This window comes from Canis lupus, chromosome 19 (assembly GCF_011100685.1).
Source record: "Canis lupus familiaris isolate Mischka breed German Shepherd chromosome 19, alternate assembly UU_Cfam_GSD_1.0, whole genome shotgun sequence".
NCBI classification, from domain to species: Eukaryota; Metazoa; Chordata; class Mammalia; order Carnivora; family Canidae; genus Canis; species Canis lupus.
In genome coordinates, this window is record NC_049240.1 from 46,691,465 (window position 1) to 46,712,482 (window position 21,018).

The window sequence follows — 21,018 nt, forward strand, 5'->3', positions numbered from 1 at the left end:
TCTGTCTGACTTCTGTCATTCAGCATTTCAAGTGCACAATTCAGTAAATGTATATAGTTTGACCACCATCATCACAAACCCAATACTTTACTCTTTTTTTCCACCCGCACCCTCCAAGTGGCCAGTAACCTACCAAACCTGCTGCTACTTTGCTCTATATAGAAGGTCATTAAATCAGAGAATGTCCTTACCAGTAAATAATATTTGAGAGTATTTTTACACAGAGTTGTTTTAAAATGATTAAAGAAGATGATTTAGATGATACACACTTTATGTAACACTTCCCAAAGCTAGCAATTTCCATTCCCTGGGGTCCAGGCAACTAAAAAAATGGGGTGGGAGGCAATAAGCTTTTATAGGACAAGGAACAAAGAACAAAGAAAAGTAGAAAATATCTGATTTGCTGGGGCCCTGTAGTCAAACTTGTTTGGGGAAGGAGGGAATAAGGAAAGAAGTGTAGAGTCCAGCATTGGCTTAGCATTCGAGGATGGGCTGACACTATATTCTATCTTTCTGGTCACACACAACATTATTAGGAATAGGAAACTTACCTATGTTTTGGTTTGCTGATGTGCCATCCTGGGCAGGAGCAGCACCATCTTGGGCCTAGAAAGTTATTTCAACAGTACTCCTATCACTGCTCCTTTCACTCTCAAATATTTCCCTCTTTCAGTTTTATCACATACCCGGGAAAGATGAGTAAATTGTCAGCCAACTTTAATAAGTTAAATTGAGTGCTATCCAAAGATCTACTATTACCGTGACTTTGTGATATTTATCCTGTTAGATAAAATTGGCATAGAAAACTGCCATGCTTGAGTTTGTCTCCAGGACTTCCATGTAATAGAAAAGAGCCTCTTCAGTTCAACTATTGTTAGGCTCAGAAGTTAGTGACAAGTGTGAGGTATCAGTGAATGAAATGTAGGAAAGTATGCTTTTCAGCATAATAGAATCTTTAATGGAAGCTGGCATGTTAAATAAAGGCTTTATCCAGCTTTAAAATGACATATTTATGACTATGTGATTTTAAGAATGACTTTTATATCTGATTTCCAAAAGTAAAACAAATAAGAGTATTTCTCAGTTAAAAGTTTAATTTTAGGGCAGCCCGGGTGGCTCAGCAGTTTAGCACTGGCCTTTGGCCCAGGGTATGATCCTGGAGACCCGGGATCAAGTCCCACATCAGGCTCCCTGCGTGGAGCCTACTTCTCCCTCTGCCTGTGTCTCTGTCTCTCTCTCAAGAATAAATAAATAAAATCTTTTAAAAAATTAAGACAATCTTTAAAAAAAAGTTTGATTTTATAGATACTTTGAACTCCTCATTATACTTGTATACTGCAAACCCATGGACTTCTCACTTTGTCTTTCCTTTTGTATTTGACTATTTGCTCCCTAAAAGCAGGGACTGTCATATTTCTCTGTGTATGAGTGGGAGTCATATAGGCAGACCCTATGGTGGAGGTGGCCAGTAAGGTCTTATCTCTCAGAAAGAACAGCATTTGCAAAGACAGAACAAAAGAAAGCATAGTTGCTGAAGAGTTAGAAAATCTGTGTGTGTGCACATGTATTTTATTTGCAGGATGCTGTAATTTCTGCTGCATTTATACATAGCTGTGGAAAATATTTTAGTTTGGAACCACAAACTTGTATATTAATGTCACTAATTTCATCAACAAGTGTAGAGTCATACTGAAGAGGACAAAAATAGAATTAAGGAAATGATTAATATATTTTTGCAGAAATCTAAAAGGAATTGTAAAAATCTGAGTAAATGCATTGGAGGTGAAAAAAGAGAGAAGATTCAAGAAATATTTTCAGTAGTCATTGAATAAACCTCAATTCATTATTCATCGAATAAACCACCAACTGGGATCTAGGTTCAGTTCTTGCAATTTTGTTATACTGTTTAGTGTTAGGTCCATTGAGGCAGGGCTGAGCTCAAAAGTTCATGCAAGCTTTATATAATCATTCTCTAAGCTCTCAATAAGGCCTAAGAATTTCCTGCTCCCAGGAGCCCATCTTTATTTTCTTCTGGCTAGACAACTGCAACTTTAATTCATCCTTTTTTATGCACTTTCTGTGACTATGCTTGCCTTCAGTGCCCAGAAGCAAGAGGACAGAGGGAGAATAAATCCATTAGAGTTATCCAACAGTCTTAAAACCATTCATCCTCTGGTTAGAGAAGGTTTTCCTGTCTTCATGATTTGGGTGCCTATGCAGCCACTATTACTATAACTCCCACCACTGTCACAGGATTGACCAGTGGTTACCATGAAAGAGAACAAAAATGAAAGAAAATGGAAAACCAAAAAGATTTCTCTCTTTCTCTCTCTTTCTCTTTCTCTCTCTCTCTCTCTCTCTCTCTCTTCTTTCTCTCTCTCAGGATCTTAGTTATTCTCTCTACAACTCTGAAGAGAAATAAGGATAGTGGGCTTCTCTTGGAATTCTTATAATTCACACTCACTAGGTAGTTTGGAGTTTCTGGGCTCTCTTTGAAAGCAAGCCCTAAGAGATTCCTCAGAAGTAGAAGGAAAATAAACTAATGTCAGTTTGGTAATATTTCAAATTCTGGTTTCAAAGTACTTCCCCAGTATACTTATTATTATTTATTTTTCAAAATCCTCAGATTCTAAAATGCTACTCAATACATTTGACTTACATTCAATGTGTCAGAATGTACTTCTCTATGTCAAATTTTGTCTTAGTTTCTCTAAAATAGAAGGCAAGAAATGTTTTTCTGTGGTTCAAGAAAAGCACTAAATCTAAACTATACTTAAAAGAAAGAATATTTATTTAAAAAGAACTTCTCTTTTTTTAAGTTTGTTAGCAAGCTAGTTTTTCATTCTGATGACCAGAACCAGAACTAGGCCTTGGGAATTTTGAAATGCAGTACTCTATGTGTCATATAATAAAAGTACTAAGTCTTGGCTCCCATTGGTTTGCATCTGGAGATTAATTGTTTATTATTTTTTAAAGATTTATTTATTATTTATTTGAGAGCGCACACACGTATGTGAGTGTGGGAGGGGCAGGGGGAGAAGGGGGGGAAAAGAGAATCTCAAACAGATTCATGCTGGACACAGAGCCCAATGTGGGGCTCAATCCCAAGACCCTGAGATCACAATCTGAACAAAATCAAGAATCAGAGGCTTAACCCACTGAGCCACCCAGGTGCCCTTGGAGATTATTTGTTTATTGATAAAATTTTGACCAAGTTCCCCAGAGGAGTATGGTCTCAGAGATTTATAGACTTAAGCATCAATCCCAGTTAAGCATCCCAATTGCCATGATTCAATTCAGTATTGCCAGCAAGAATAACAACTAAAACCCAACACAATAGTGCCACAAGTGTTTAGATTGAGACAATTTTACAATTAGACTGTTTTAATCCACTAAATTCATATGATCTGCTTATAATCTTCTTGGTATTATCAGGGTTCCAAATAATCAAAACACAAATGAAACAAACACAGCTTGAATCTCTGTGCTTTCCATTACTAATGTAATAAAATCAGCAACAATTCCACGTTCACCAATCTGTGAAAACACTGTATATCTTTGAGGAGGATCTTTTTAAAATTTTTCCTTTCTTTTCTTTAAATTTGAGAACAAAATTCCTTGTATAAAATAAATGAACAAAAAACTCACCTCAGATTTATCAAATGGACATAGTATGTTAAAACTTTAGCCACTTCTTAAGAAAATAGGAAGGAAGTGGAATTTTCTTGTTCAAGAGAAAAACATCAATTAAAACTAACTACATTTAAAATGAAGGATTTTTTTTTAATTAGAAGAGAATATGTTAGCAAACTAGTTTTTTTATTCTGATGAACAAATATTTATTAATCTGATAATAAACATTAAAATTACACGGAACAATCTAAAAAGAAATTTGCAATGCTGAAAGGAAATGTTTACAATTACTTTACATACTGACACTCCTATTTAATGTTGTTTTATGTGCATAGAGTACCCCTATGGCATACATAACAAAGGTATGCATTGCCATTATAAACAAAACCATTAACAATTGACTTCTTTTTTATAAAAAGTTCATTTTAGAGGATCACCTGGGTAGCTCACTAGGTTTGGCTCAGGTCATGATGTTGGGGTCCTGGGATCAAACCCCATGTTGAGCTCTCTGCTCAGTGGGAAGTCTGTTTGTCCTTCTAGCCCTGCCCTTCACCCCTACTTGTGCTTGCTCTCTCTCAGATAAATAAATAAAATATTTTAAATAATAATAATAATAAATAAATAAATTTAGTTAGAAAATATTTACATAAACAAGTCATTTTTAAAATCTTTGGAATTTTCCTTTGTTTTCAGTCAAATGATAGAGTAACTTCTAAGTTTTCTCTTTCTTTCTTTCTTTCTTTCTTTCTTTCTTTCTTTCTTTCTTTCTTCTTTTCTTTCTTTCTTTCCTTATTTAAATTTTTGTTCAGATTTTATTTATTTATTTGAGAAAGACAGAGATAGCGAGAGAGAGTCCCAGTGGGAAGGAGAGGGAGAAGCAAGAGAGCCTGATGCAGGATGGTCCTAGGACTCTGGGATCATGACTGGAGCTGAAGGCAGATGCTTAACCAACAGAGCCACGCAGACACCCCATAGTTTTTCTCTTTAATTTATAATAAGGAAAAAATTAAATTGCTTTATAATGACTCTACTAACCTTGCTTTCGAATGATTTCACATGTGTTTTATTCTTCAGTCTTAAAATACCTTAAATGGACTAATTAAATTGTAAATTATAATAACTAGTTGCTATATTAAGTTAAAAGCAAGGTCTCTTCTGTGACCTTCAGTAATTCAGTTAAACTTGAGAAATCTCAGTTTTGTTTTGGTTTTAATATGGAGGCTAGTGCCAGGCCTTCTGAAATGTGGCCATATAAGGAATTATTTGGAAAAATTTTAAAATAACGTCTATAACCAGGCCCACTCCAGACCAGTTAAATTGGAGTCTCTGAATCAATCCTAGGCACTGTATTTTTGTAAACTAGTACATAAATCCGAATAAAATATACAAAGGTCATAAATATTTATTTTTATATATTTACTTTTAAATTATCATTTCATGAGTAGATGATCATAACTAGTTTAAAAAATATTATACCTACATATGTATGATTTTAAAATAAGTAATGGTTTATCTCTTTAAAGAAAACAGCTGGTACTGGTATCCAACAATGTATTTGCAATTTGGTTAATATTTAGCCAACTTTGATGACATCAATTGGATGCTTCAAACATATTGAGTATATTTTTTTGGGGAAGGCATAAAACTTTACTCAAGCCTTTAGAGTAGTTACAACTCAAAATTTAAAATAGCTTTATTAGCATGCCATCAATTACTATATTAAGGGGACATATTTCTTTTCAGTTCAGTGAACCCCACTAAAAAGTAGCAGAATTTAAATCACTTCAAAAGGACCCTACCTGAGAAAACTGCTTGCTGGTTTATGGTAACATCAGCAGAAAGAATCTTGAATACATTGTCAAGAGGTGGGAGGTATCAGTGGCGGGTAAGATCAAGGTTATGAACTGGAGTGCATGCAGTACTTCAGGCACCTGGAGATTGGAGGACTCCAGTCAGGAGGAACTTCTATAGGATCCATAAAAAGTATGTTCTAAGGCAAAGAGCTACTAATAACATAAAGACGCCAAAGCCAGATTAATGTTTTCTTGCCTATATTATTTATTTCCTCACTCCATTGGAGAGATTAAAGGCAGCAGCAGTGAGTAACAAGAGAAAACAAAACAAACTACAATAGACATATCCCTTTGTTCCAAACTATGTTTCTTTTTTTTTTTTTTAATTAGATCAGCCCTAAACTGAGGATGGGGAGAAACTTTAAATCTGAAGTAATGTTGAAATTTTGATTTATATTTAAGAAGCAAAAATGAAACTATTCCTGGATTAGTCTTGGAATGTGTATAAATAAACTAAAAGAGTAAGAAAGTAAGGTCTAGAGTGATGGACATTTTTGATGCAATAAAGTGTTACTCAGAAGCAATCAAGTGAGGGACACCTGGGTGGCTCAGTGGTTGAGCGTTTGCCTTTGGCTCCGGGCATGATCCTGGAGTTCCAGGATCAAGTCCCACATTGGGTTTCCTGCATGGAACCTGCTTCTCCCTCTGCCTATGTCTGCCTCACTCTCTCCCTCTTTCATGAATAAGTAAAATCTTTTAAAAAAAAATAAAAGAGCAAATAAAAATGTAATATTAAAAAAAAAAGCAATCAAGTGAATTTCCAGAATCATGAGCTCTAGAGCAGCAATCTTTGTGACAAATTCACAAGAATCATGAGCTCTAGAGCAGCAATCTTTGTGACAAAACAAAACTTCCTAGACAAATGGCCCTAAAACTATTGACTTAATGACCACTTGAGGTGAGGCCTGTTTGTAGAATGCTGAAACTCTCGAGCTTTTCGACTACTTGAAAACAAGTGTACCTTTAAGGAGGACGTTAGGGGTTGAATTGTGTCTCCTAAAAGTGAAGATATTGAAATTCTAACCCCTAGTACCACAGAATGTGACCTTATTTTAGAGATGGAGTCTTTAAAAGATGTAGCCAGGTTAACTGAAGTCATATGAATACAATATGAATTATAAGAAGGGGAAATTTGATGACAGAAAGAATTATAATATGAATTAATACAATATGAATTATAAGAAGGGGAAATTTGGTGACAATTTTAATACAATATGAATTATAAGAAGGGGAAATTTGGTGACAGAAAGATACACAGGTGTCATACATGGAGAACACCTGTGAACATGAAGAGGAGCTTTGACATGTCAGATAGAGAAACCTCTCTCATAGCCTCCTCTCATAGCCTGGAACAAACTCTGCCAACACCTAGATTTGGATGTCTAGCCTTCAACACTGGGAATCATATATTTCTATGACTTAACCACTCAGTTTCTGGGACTTTGTTACAGAAGCCCTAGCAAACTAATACAAAGCATTTATAATAACATTGATGCAGGCAGGCTGGTCAGAGGACCCTGAGAAGGGGTCGTCCCTTAGGACTAGCCAAGCGGGTCTTGATTTTAGGCAGAGTGGAAATCAAATATGAGCCAGCAGGAAGTGAAAGCAGAGTTTACCGAAGACATATATAGAGAGAGGTAGGGATGGAGTACCCTGGAGACTCAGAAAGGAAAAGAGCATGAGTTTTATCTTTGCTTCAGGTCTGGGGTTTTTACTGGGGATTGTGGTCTGATGCACATGTCCTCTTAGGCATCCAGAAACTGGTCAGAGCAAAGACAGGGTCCAGGTGTCTTTCCTTAGTCACTCATTCCCTGAGCCGGGGGTTTTGGTGTCAAGGTGTTGGTTAGTGGTCTTGGAGAACATTTATGATGAGTCCCGCCCGGTCACTCCCTAGATGTCAACTATCCAAAGATAGCATTATCCCTTTGTCCCTTATGAGGAGGACGCATTCCATTTGCATTACAAGGCATGTGTCTAGGGGGGGTGGGGGTGCAGGCCCTAGCTGCTGGAGAAAGGAAAAAAGTAACTTTTTTTATGGAGTTCTTCGGTGGCCCTGTCTTAACAGGAAGCAAATATTCCCAACTCAAAAGGTATTTACAGAACATGGAGACTTGACTGATAAAGGAAATGCATGTACTCTTTCAACATGCCCAATCCATGCTAGAATTTGGAGAATGACCTTAGGACCAGGATCAGAAAACATTTTTTGCAAGAACATTCTGTGAGAACACAGTCATGTTTATTTGTTTACATGTCGGCTAGGGCTGTTTTTATGCTTTAGTGACAGAAATGGGTCATTGCAACAGATTGTACAGGCCACAAATATTTACTTTCAGGCTTTTTGCAGAAAAAGCTTGCCTTGCCCTGTGACTAGAAAAAAATCATTGTTTCTGGGTGCTGCCTACAAGGGGACCAATTGAGCAAATGCAACAAATAGTTTGGTCTGGACACAAAATCACAGGATGCCTCAATAATGACACCTCAGTGTTTTCTCAGAATAGTAGACTAGGAGAGTATGGATCAAGAGGAAGACACTGAGACACTTTATTTACATTTTCATCCTTAAAATAGGATGGAGCCAAATCTAATGGAGGAAGATCTTCCTGAAAAAAAAAAAAAAAAAAGCCCACAAACACTAAAAGATGAAAACTTGAAGAAAAAAAAAAAAAAGTTGGTTACAGTCTTGAGGCATTGTGACATAACCAAGATTTGGGATCCATCAAAATGACATGTGTTAATAAAACAAAAGTTTATTTTGAAAAGGGAGAGGTTACAGTAAGCTCCTAAAGCATATATATTTTGGCAGAACATCAAATCCTCAATATGATAAAAAATGTCAAAAGACAGAGAATGTCCTGAGGCACCTGGATGGCTCAGTCAGTTAAGCATCTGCCTTTGGCTCAGGTCATGATCCCAAGGTCCTGGGATGGACCCCTGGGCAGGCTCCCTGCTCAGTGGGGAGTCTGCTTCTCTCTCTCCCTCTGTTCCTCCCCCCGCTTGTGCTCTCTCTCCCTCTCTCTCTCTCTCAAATAAATGAATAAAATCTTAAAAAAAAAAAAAAAAAAAAAGAATGTCCCAAGGAACAAGAATGAATGGTTTATGTTGATTTTTTAAAAATATTTTATTTAGTTATTCATAAGAAACACAGAAAGAGGCAGAGACATAGGCAGAGGGAGAAGCAGGCTTCCTGTCGAGAGTCTGATGTGGGACTCAGTCCTAGGACCCCAGGATCATTACCTGAGCCAAAGACAGATGCTCAACCACTGAGCCACCCAGGTGCCATGGTTTATATCAATCTTGACTAGACTTTGGAAGACAATGTATGTTTTCAGAAAGGTCATGAAACTTTCTGATGGAATATTAATACCAGAATCCACAAAATGTATAACAGCCAAGCCAGGCACTGAAAGACTAGAAAGTATGTTTTATCCAGAGTCCACCCATTGTCATGGGTATATTCCAGAAGACTGTAGACTTGGACTCTAGCCTAAAGAAGCAGTGGATAGATGATGATCAGTAATACTTGATGTAATAATCAATAACAATTGACATGACAACTTTCAGGATGAGTCCTGCCTGACCCCAAGGTCCAGCAAATACTGGCTATATTAACCAATGGTGTCCTCTTGGCACAAATACAGAATAACTCCTAGATATTCAGGGAATACATAAAGAATCCTGTAACTGAAGAAGATCCAGAAGCTGATCACAATTTGCGGATGCCATGTCCAACTTACTTTTCCATCCTTGTCACATAGGAAATAGGGAAAGAAGTGCTGGTCAACAACCAACAGTCCTGCTTACAGGACAGTCAGAAAGTCCTTGCACATGATATTTCTCAAATTCCCTCAGCTTAAGATATGCCAAGGTGCCACATTTTGGTGTTGTCGGTGTAGTCCTGCATCCCATCACTGCCAAGAACATTAGTTTTTAATAACAAACTTATTTATTTGTCTGGCACAAGAGAAGCCTACTCCCAAAGACTTTCATGTTGTATAGATCCAATGCGACTGAGTTGGAGTGTGGTAGGCTATCTCTTTATTCTTGTGGGGTCTTATAAAATACATTTTCTGGATACTCTATTGTGCCATGTGACATAATGCTAATTGAATTCTCTTCTAATGCCATTTGATGTGCATTGAGACTTTTTAAACATGCAACTCAATCAAGTAAGAGGAATGTAGTGAAAAGAGACGGGGAACCATACTTTTGCCTGGCCTGAGACAAGATAATTTAGTTTACAATTTTGCTTTTCTCTCACATTAAACACACTTTAAAAAAGACTAAGTATAAGCAGCTCACTGTGTATTTATAAAAGCATCAGCAATGAAAGAACAAGACGAGACAATGGGAGCAGAGATATGGCTGATTGGCTCCTCATGCTGGGTCATTGATGGGGCTGACATGCACAGAACATGTTTAGTCTTCAAACATGGATTGGATTGCTAATAAAACTGCATTTGTTGCTATCAAGGGAGAGTTGTGAGGTAGACAAATTACTAAAATCCCAATTTATTTGAATAAGACATAGATATAGAGAACAATTTGCCTGTCTATATATGGATATAGATAGATATAGATAGATATGGATATAGATATGTAGAGTGAAAAAATGTATAAATCTAATATCTCTACTTCAGATATGTAAATACTCATTTAGATATGTTTTATTTGCCTTTTCTACACCACCAGTTATTGCAGGTTAGTTTGTGCCAAGACTCTTGTAACCTAGCATCTCTGGATGGGCTGATGATACATTTACTATAAAAATTCTATTTTTAACTTTTTTTCTATTGCCCTTATCTATTTATGATTGGGAAGAGATGCTAATTTAGATTTCCTTATGGAGCACAATAAATAAGAGATCTCAACAATAGTTTTTATAAATGTAAATTGTATTTTAAAATATAAATGTGAAAGATTATTTTTCTGAGAACTTGATATTATCCCTGGGAAGAATTATGTTATTTATTATCCTTATTGGAGTTAATTATATTAATTATTTGTACTGAATTAACAATGCCAAATGGAAGAAGATTAATTAATTGAATAAGCATTTCATTTCTCTCTGTTTCAGTTGATTTATCTTTAGTGAATAAGGATGAAAATGCCATCTATTTCTCGGGAAATTCTCTTGGCCTTCAACCAAAACTGGTTAAAACATATCTGGAAGAAGAACTCGATAAGTGGGCCAAAATGTAAGTATTATTTCAAAAGCTATCATTTGACATCTCATACAAAACTTTCTTTTTTTTCTCCAACTTTTTATTTAAATTTCAGTTAGTTAACATACGGTGCGATATTGGTTTCTTGTATAGAATTTAATGATTCATCACTTACATTCAGCACCCAATGCTCATCACAACAAATGCACTCCTTAATACCCATCACCCATCTAGCCCATCCCCTGCCCACCTCCCTTGATCAACCCTTGATTTGTTCTCTACAGTTAAGAGTCTGTTTCTTGGTTTGCCTCTCTTTTTCTTTCCTCTCTTCTTCATTTGTTTTGTTTCTTAAATTCTACATATGAATAAAATCATATGGAATTTTCTTTCTCTGACTTATTTTGTTTAGCATAATACTCTCTAGTTCCATCCACTTCTTTGCAAATGGCAAGATTTCATCCTTTTCATTCCTTTTAATTCATTATATATATACATATATAAAATGGAATATATAATATATATATATATATATATATATATATATATATATCACATCTTCTTTATTCATGCATCAGTCAATGGACATTTTGGTTCTTTCCATAATTTGGCTACTGTTGCTAATGCTGTTATGAACATTGGTTTGCATGTATCCCTTCAAATCATTAAGAACTTTAAAAATCACACTAGGTTATCTAATATTTGGAAAGGTGTACAATAGACTCCTTGGAGTCTATTTCGGATACAGAGGAACCTTAAGAATCACATCATTCAATACTCTCATTTTACTGATGACAATAATTGAGGATCAGTAAATAAGGTCATATGGAAAGTTAGTGACAGTCAAAAGTAAAACTTTCACAATATTAGAAAAAAATAAGTTCCTCTCCCAAGTTGATACATCTAAATCATATGTAATCATTTCATTTTATTTATTTAATGACTAATAAGGGAGTTAATATTTAGAATTTAATTCGGTGTTTCATGAGTAGTTTTTGCTAAACTTTATCACACTAATTTTTATAAATAAGAAAATAAAAATTGTTGACGGGGGGCAAAAAAGGTTAGTGGAGTAGAGGGTACTACCCTCCCCAAACCGAGTTTGCTGAGAACATGCTTCATTTGGCCTTAGCTGAACAGGTTTGCTCCAAGCATGCAAGAATCTGAAATCTTAATCTGTTTTCTTCTCCATGTCTTCTGTTCTACATTTACTCTTCTGCCTAAGAAGACCCCCACACTTGCTGCTTCCCAGGATGCTTACCTTCCTTAATCTCAACCTTCTCAACCATGCAGGTGATCTCTCCCCAACTGCCCATTGTATTAATAATCACTGCTGCAGGGTAGGCAGTTTAGAGGTATCTATTTTCATTAGCTTCATATTATAAATCCCTTTAGGAACATAACCTAGTCTTATGTTCTTTCCCCTTCCTCTGTAGTTACTAATAAAGCTGCAACTAAAAATATTTTGAAAATACTTTAGCTATTTAAAAAATTAATATTTAAAAATTTAAAAATAAGACAGATAAAAAGGTGCTCAACATCACTAATCATCAGGGAGATGCAAATCAAAACCATAGTGAGATACTACCTCAGACCTGTTCAAATTGCAAAAATAAAAACACAAGAGATAACAAGTGTTGGCAAGGATGTGGAGAAAAAAGACCCTTGTGCACTGCTGATGGGAATGCAGACACATGTAGCCATTGTGGAAAACAGTATGTACGTTCCTCAAAAAATTAAAAATAGAATTACCATATGATCCAGTAATTCCACTTGGATATTTGCCCAGACAAAACAAAAGCATTAATTTGAAAAGCTGTATGCACGGCTCAGTTTATTGCAGCATTGTATACAATAGCTAAGATATGGAAGCAACCCATGTGTCTATCCATAGAGGAATGGATAGAGAAGATGTAGTGCATATATATATATGTATATTACTCAGACGTAAAGAAAGAAGGAAATCTTGCCATTTGCAACAACGTGGATGAATCTAGATAGTATAATGCTGAAAGTGAAAGAAGTCCATCAGAGAAATACCATATGATTTCACTCATTTGTGGTATTTAAGAAACAAAGGAACAAAGACCAAAAAAAGACCAAAAAAACAAGACTCTTAACCGAAGAGAATAAACTGATGGTTACCAGAAGGGAGGTGGTGGGGGGATGAGTGAGATAAGTAGAGGGGATTAAGAGTACACTTACCAGGATGAGCTCTGAGTAATGTATAGAATTGTTGAGTCACTGCATTGTACACCTGAAACAAATGAACTCTTATGTTAATACTTGAATTAACATACTCTGTATGTTAATACTTGAATTCATGCTTGAATTTCTGATTATTAAAATCTGAAAATAGATATGAGGAGGAAGTCAAACTTGAAGGTGAGAAAAAAAAAATACAGGGAAATGAAACTAAATCAGAACTCTGACCAGACACTTGGCTCTCATACAAACTCTAATGTCTTCTTTCTTCAGTTTTCATGCCACTGTTCTTTCCTATTGGGCAGAGTACCTCTTTTTAAAAGTTTATTTTACACTGACTGTGCTAATGATTACTACCACAGGCATTGGATAACACTGCAAAGTTCTTAATTTCAGTGGTTAAGAATATAAATTCACAACTCAATGCAAAAATCCTACAGGTCTATATAATTTATTAAGCCTGTTATAACTGTATCTGCATAACTTGTATGCATAAATTGAAAAATAAATATCACCACATTTGGAAGCATTTTGCACTAGCAGGTTTTAGTACTTAAAAAAATGAGGGTCATACTTAATAAAAATGGTTAATATTCATTCTGGCCTTAATATAAAAGAGAGCAGAGAATTAGATTGAATTTGAACTTTAGAGAATGTCCTTGCCTCTTGGATATTCATTCAGCAAGGCTGTGCATTTTTATCCTTTAGGCATTTAAAAAAAGATGCTGCCCTGCTCTCCTCCTATTCATCTCTTTGTGATTACCCTACTTTATTAGGAGACTGGTTGATTATTTTCAAGACTTTAAAGTTATATTCCAGGAAAGTGCCTTTCTGTCATAACACCTTTCTATTGTTGTTAACTTTGAATTTTATGTTTTACCTTGTGACAATGGAAAATCACATAATCTTAAACCCTTCTGCCTATTTTTCCACCAGACAGATGATTCAGAAAAGAGGTGCATATTAATGCTTCAAGCAATGTAAACTACATTTAAAAGACTTCTGAGAAAAAGGTTAGGTAGCTAGCTAGCTTTATTTTGTCTTTGCTTTGTTTTATTTAGTCTTCTTGCTTTCAGTCATGGTGGCCCAGTCACTGTCATGCCCCCTGTCTCTCTGGTGACATCATTGGTGTTTAAGGGGCATAGTCAAAATCGTGTTGTGGCCCATTCCACCGCCCATCTTTGATCTCAAAGCGCTTGTTCATTATTTCCTTGGTTCTAAATATTTAGCTTAAAATTTTACCCTGGCCTTTTTCAGCTAAGGTTAGGTTGTGAGGAAAAATTTTCCTATTGGTTGAAGGCCTATGGATTAATTGCTTAGAGAGAGATTAACAGAAATTTCTCTCATGGGCGCTGAATTCACTGGATAGCTAGGGGTAAGAGTTTATATACCAATTTAACTAGAGGGGGCAGTTTTAGGGCTTCATTAGGAAGTATAGAACGTTCTATTGGACCTTTTCATTCTGATGATAATGGGCATATCCCTCCTGCCTGAAAGCTCCCTGAGTGGGAGCTTGATGGCATCTGAATTTGCACCTCCTGGTGTTGAGTCACCTTCTGTCTGTGAGTGGATTAATGGCGACTGGATCTTCAGGAGACTCTCCTTAAGTTAAGGAACGTGTCTCTCTTAGGCTGTACTTTGTTCAAATGCTTTCAGGTTGAGGTAATCTTGCCACTATGGTGGGCTGTTGGTCCCTTTATTTCTGTTTCTGACTATTGCTTTTGTTTTTGTACTAAATACCCTTGCATATGTTTGGTTTGCTTCTAGATGCAGGGCCTCCCATTATTGTGGTGAGCTTTCCTGATTACCTGCTCCTGTTCACCTTCTCTGGTGCTACTTCTGCCCTGCTTCTTAGCTGATACCCAAATCAGACCAGTGCCTTCCTCTCTTTTTGACCAGTCGCTTTCAAGAAGGACTGAGTCCAAGAGAGCTACACAGTACTAAGTACTCTCATGCAAACTGAAATTATTCGCTCAACAGAAAAAAAATATTAGAAATTTATAATCTTAACAATAACATAAAAATCACAGTACTTTTGACTAAGTGAGATAGATATTGTTCTGGGATATTGATACCAAGTCTGAATGGCCATTCATGCCATATAAAGTAGGAAATAGCACTTGGCTCAGGCTGTTATTGGCCATGTCTCTGTCTTCAATGTCCTATCACAGACATGCTACCTACCTATCTACAAAATAAACCATTACTGTCCATTGGGGAGCCCAACTTTTTGATTCATACAGCTACCACCTTTGATTACTTATGCTAAAGGAAAAGTCAAGAGGAGAGGCATACTTAGAAATATTTTTGGACCTAAATGATTTCTTCTTAGACTTTAAGTTATTCAACACAAAGCAATGAAAATAAAGTACTGTGGGTTTTAAGTGCTTATTGTTATTTTCGACTGTATTTAATTTCTAAAGTAGATTGGTTTACTTGGGATAATTTGTTTTGTGAAATAACAATATTTAGATATTTTTAACATTCTGAAGTAGAAAAATTTTATGGTGACTTGACTCATTTGATGTATGATAATTAATTACCAGCCAACTGGGGCTATAACAATAATAAACAGCATTAATATGGGGCCTGTAGGTCTGCCAGAATTTTTTTAGAACATTTAATATTGCACATTTATATGTTATAGATTCATTAATGGCCCAGATTATTTAAAGGAAAATAACATGGGTTAATAATCACAGTGGGGAAAGTTCAGCTAGAAGAGAAAATATATCCATCCCGAAGAGCACATTGTAAGTTGAGAAATGTATATTATGTCCCTAAGATGTAATCACAATATTTTAAGTCTTCTGTGTTGTCATATATATCAGATAAATGGTTTTCTTTCTTTTTCATAAGGAGCCAAAACTTGACCCAGTTATATCTTTATAGGGATTCTTCTAAGACCAGTGTGACACTTTCGGGAGGTTTATTTAAGAAGAAAATAGTCTAGGGGCTCCTGGGTGGCTCAGTCAGTTAAGTGACTGCCTTCTGCTCAGGTCACGATTTCAGGGTCCTTGGATGAAGCCCAGCATTGGGCTCCCTGCTCAGTGTGGAGCCTGCTTCTCCCTCTCCTCCCTGCTTGTGCTCTCTCTTGCTTTGTCTCTGTCTCTCAACTAAATCAATAAAACCATAAAAAAAGAAAGAAAGAAAAGAGTCCGCTGAATTACATATTAGGAGAAAACTGTGTGGTTTGTGGATGGTGAGTGACTTGACAGGGCAATGTGTGCAGAGAGGGTGCTGGTCCTGCAGACACTGCAGTCTCATTCAGTTTCTGTGTTTCTTATTAAAAAAAAAAAAAAAAAAAAAAAAAAAAAAGGTGTACTCCTTATTAATATTATGGGCATGAGGGCATCCCAAGTGGGAAAAACAGGAAACGCCAAAAAGATCGGTGAGATTTGAGAGCTAATGGGTCATCCTAGTAGGGGAAGGGGAGGATCCTGTAGGTCATTTCCAGGAGAATAAAAGATTTTTAGGAAGGATGAAAGGCACTTGGACGAACAGGTAGGAGATGTGATAGGTTGTGACAAAGTCTTCTGGATGAGGTGTCAATCTTTTCTGGTTGCTGAAATTCCTGGGGAGGGATTGATGATAGTTGAGTTCCTTTGGAGGATCTGTCTTCAGCCAGTTGAGGAAGTTCAGAGGAAGCTTGTCCCTACACTTGCTGTTTTTCAGGTCCTTCAGCTTGAGGAAGATTGTGATGTCTTATTTATTTCCTTATGGGTCACAGATTTCTTTAAAAATGGTGACATTAAGGAAGACTATGATGTCTCATGTATTTCCCTATGAGTGGTGCAGGGAGGAGCTTTATAATTCTGGCTACTTCATATGTTGTAGGATGGTTACAGCAAAGTCCTGTCTCAAAGAGGATCCTCCATTAACTTCCTAATTAGATTTTACATCCTGAAATCTAATTTCGTGAGCAGCTAGCACTCCATAGGCATCTCCGAGAACACCTCTCTAGGGGAATGATTTATGCCGGGGTCCTGAGAACTGTCTGCCATGCCCTATTCCTTTCCAGAACTTGCAAAAGAAGATTGCAACTATGCAGCGAGTATTTTAGGCAGTTTTGAATGAGAGCAATGTAATCTTTTTCTTCACTCTGATACATATGCTTAAAACTGCACTGTAATCCACTCTTTATAAAGACAGGCCACTTTAGTTTGAGTTTATTGGGGTAACAACTTCCTAAATACATTTCACCACCCCAGGCTAGTGGACTGACAAAAAAGAAAGAAGCAGACTCTGTGTGTGATATTTTAAAGGTGGGGGAGATGCCAAAAGCATTGCAGGAAGAAACATACTCTTAAAGATTATTACCACAGTGTCTACCAGAGTGAGAAGTAGGTGGCCTAATATTCTAAGATATAAATTCTCTGAGGCAGAACATAGAATTTTACTACCTAAATGTAATAAGATGTATTGTGCTATCAGCAAGGCCATGGAGCTCTATGTGATTAAAATAAAAAAAGGATCCAAGTATCTGCCTTTAACTACCATTTAATGATAATGATTTTTGTCTTTAGCATTTATATTGGAAGTCAAGAAACAGGCAAGCTGCAGGCTATCTAATAATAATATGAATAATAATAACTAGCAATTGCCCTTCTCTTCCTCCTTAGCTCTTACAGTCTCTATTTATTCTCCAAGAAAGTCCTCTTCCCTCATCTCAGTTCATACGGTAATCAAAATATTAGTTCAAAAGTTGCATTGTACCCCACATGCCTATGCAGGGAGTTTTAGCACTAGATTTAGGGAAGAGTCAGAAAAGGGGTGCTATGCGCCAATCTCTTTCACATGTTTTCTCAGTTATTTTTCACAGCCATCCTTTAAGGTACATATTGTCACCCCTTTACTTTTACTTTTACAGGCTTTATCAGCTTATAATACATGTAGTCTCATAACCAACGGTGACCTGGAATTGGCACAGAGCAGGCAATGAAAGCCAGTCATTAAATATTAAGGATTTTGTTGATGCCAAGAAATGGACCACAGGGAATATTCACATCATGAAAATCAACAAAAGCTAAAAATAGGCATCCTTTCCTTCTGTAACCCCAGTGCTCTCTTAGGGAGAAAAAAAAATCATTTTCCCCACACTCTTTTGAGTTCTTAACTGAGACCCCTGTGATAAAAAACAGATTAGCAAAAGAAAAAAAAAAGCACAGACTTATTAGCATGTATAGCTCTTATACACATGGGAGACACATCAGGGACAAAGGAATTCCCCACAATGACTTAGAATTCAGGCTTAAATCCTATCTTAATAAGGAGGGGGAGGAGGAAGTGGGCCACTTAGGGGAGAATAAATGATTTTTTGGAAAGAGGAAAGAGCCTTTAGAAGACCAAAGATAGGATAGATTGTGAAAAGCCCATCTGGGTGTGGTGTTGACTTGTAGTCTCCTCTCCTGTGACAAGACTCCATCTTCCCTGGTTGATGAAACTCCTGGGGAGGTGATTAATGGCAATTGAGTTCCTTTTGAAAGATCTGTCTTCAGGCAGATCGCAGAATTCAAAGGCAGCTTCTTGCTGCACTTGCTGGTTTTCAAGGGTCTACAGCTCAACAGAATCAATATACGACGGGGACATATTTCAGGGTGACATGTTCTGCTACCCTTCACCTCTGAAAGCAGGTTTTCCAGTCCCTACTGCCTGCTTACTGAATTTCAGAGTGTAGACTCAAGCACAGTTTGCACTATACAAAAAATACATGGTCAGTCCTTTCCTCCATCTTTGGGGTAGTTTTTGGATTCCTAAAGAATTAAGAACAATCTGGTTCAGAGCTTCCTGCCACAAGTTTGCCACAGCACACTTAGTCACTCCCACCTTGATTCTTCGTTTCAGTTTCTTCCATATTTCAAATGTGTTTGCCTTCCTCATTTAATGGAAACTTCTTGAGAGTTGAAGTTCTCTCACCTATTTTGTGTTTTGCCTTATGCTTACTGGAATATTTACTAGAATAATAAAATTGAGCTAGAATATGGTAGATGAAATTGCTAGAAAATAGGTCAAGATGTAATGTTGGCTTTGATGATTGCCAAGTTTATTTATCTATTAAAATGTCATCATGAGTATACTCAACGTTTTATACACTTCTATTTAGTTTACAGCTTGTAGTATTTAAAAACTGAATTTATAATCATTTTAATTTCTAGCCTCAAAAAAAAGCTACATTTTAGTAGCGATACTACTATGTGTTACAGGTATACAAGTGGACTGTTTAGTCTTGGAAGTTTAAAAAAATAGTTTTCAAAAAAAAAATAGAGTTTTCAAGTATTACTTTTGGTTTAAAGAAGCATGATTTTATATTAAGACACAGGAGGGGCTAGATAGGGAGAGAGAGAGGTAGGGGGCTATGAGATCAGCCTCACAGAAATTCCCAAAATGTGAAGGTGTAAGGAAACCATCAATAAGGGAACACTCCAGACCACCCTGCCCTAGGTGTCCCAGGGGGAGTCTTATTTATGACAGTCTCCTGTGGTCAACAGAAGAGAAGTAAGCTTATCACTAGTCCTTGATCAATGGTGCCACCAGTAGAGAAGTCAAAAAGATTTAAGTTCTCTGGTTAGCTTTCGATAAAGACCAACCCTAAAGGCCCTCATCAGTGGCAACCCTGTTGGGACTCTTTTTTTGTATCCCTGCCTCATCAACTTCTCTATCACTTTACTGGCTTTCCTGTGTGAGATTCATCTTTCTTGGTGAGACAAGAACCTGGCTCTCCCACTTCATTTTGGTCCTGAAACCCAAGATCACTCCCATGGAAGGCTGAGTAAAAGGGGACTCTCTTTCATTCTTTCTTCCTTTCTTTCTTCTTTCTTTCTTTCTTTCTTTCTTTCTTTCTTTCTTTCTTCCTTCCTTCCTTCCTTCTTCCTTCCTTCCTTCCTTCCTTCTTCCTTCCTTCCTTCCTTCCTTCCTTCCTTCCTTCCTTCCTTCCTTCCTTCTTTCTTTCTTTCTTTCTTTCTTTCTTTCTTTCTTTCTTTCTTTCTATCATGTGAGAGGTCTCACCCTTGGATAACCTCTTCTTTTAACAAATAGAACAACCAGGCACCTCTTAGCCAGTTAAAGGCGATATTGTGGCCATCTGTCTCAGGAGACAGGTTTCTGGAAGAGGGTTTGGTCAATTGGCCTTCCCAAAAAGAAGGGAATGTTGGCCTAACCCTACCCAGATATATTGTCTGTTCATTGACTTTTTTTAAATGGCTTTCTCTCGACTCAGGGATTTACCTATAGTAGGGCCCTTCCAATCTCCGAGGACCAGTATGCCCTTTTAATCAGGGATTCATTTCAGGAAGAACGTTGCCCACATAAATATAAGACTTTTTCATTTGAAAGTGTCTTTTGTGAGAACTAGTTCAGGAGGAAAATCTTTTATTTTTGCTGCCTGGTAAGACATATGTTATTCTGTTAGGCACAATTTAGGCTTAATCACAGCCAGGAATTAAAACCCAAGTTATCGGAAAGCAGGGGTGGAGCTATTTCTTTATATGATAAGTTGGAGGGAGCCCAGCGTTTCCTGGACTATTTATTCCCTTTAGAATACTTGTGGCATTAAGGAGGGAATTAACAAACCCTCAGCCAATTCTTTGACTGGTGGCATTAGCACCTGGGACTTTAATGGGTCATATAGTTGTGGCTTTCTTGTTCCAACAACAAAAATACGAAATTATGATGAGTGGGTCTGCACCCCTCAACAGGGCCATGCTTGCATATGGGAGCTTAGGTATGTGGGCAGAAAAAAGCCCAGGGGTAAGGCAAGGAAGCATAATTGCAATTTGCTTATAATTGTTTGGACTGATCAGGGCTAGGAATGTGAGCGAATTTACAGGACCAAACGATGAGAGCTCAAATCAAGAGAGCTCTGAAGAATGAAGTCATTGGAAAGATTTCCTGCTTCTTTTAAGGTTCATCTGGGGAGTGCACAGCCTCTGAACCTGCCCTTTGGTTACCATTAGTGACATAGAGGTCTCCTACGTGCATAAAAGGATAGAGACCGGCCCTGGGGGGGGGGGTGGAGGTCACACCCCGCCCCCGGATTTTTTGGAAAATCCAAGAGACAAGGAGGGTCAGGGTGATGATGAGTAAGAGTGGCTACTCCCCCGGCCCAATCCCTCCTCAACCCAAGATGTTAGGCCACTCTTTCACCTTAGGAAGGGAAACCAGGAGGT

General features: G+C 37.1%; 1 protein-coding gene across 2 annotated transcripts in view; it reads left to right on the plus strand.

Moving 5' to 3' along the window:
• The window catches only part of KYNU (kynureninase), a 129,746-nt gene that overhangs the window by 26,775 nt on the left and 81,953 nt on the right, over window positions 1–21,018 (plus strand). For both annotated transcript variants that reach the window (XM_038565112.1, XM_038565113.1), the window contains exon 3: window positions 10,564–10,684. In XM_038565112.1, the coding sequence (XP_038421040.1) occupies window positions 10,564–10,684 (121 nt within the window). The remainder of the gene's footprint in view (window positions 1–10,563; window positions 10,685–21,018) is intronic.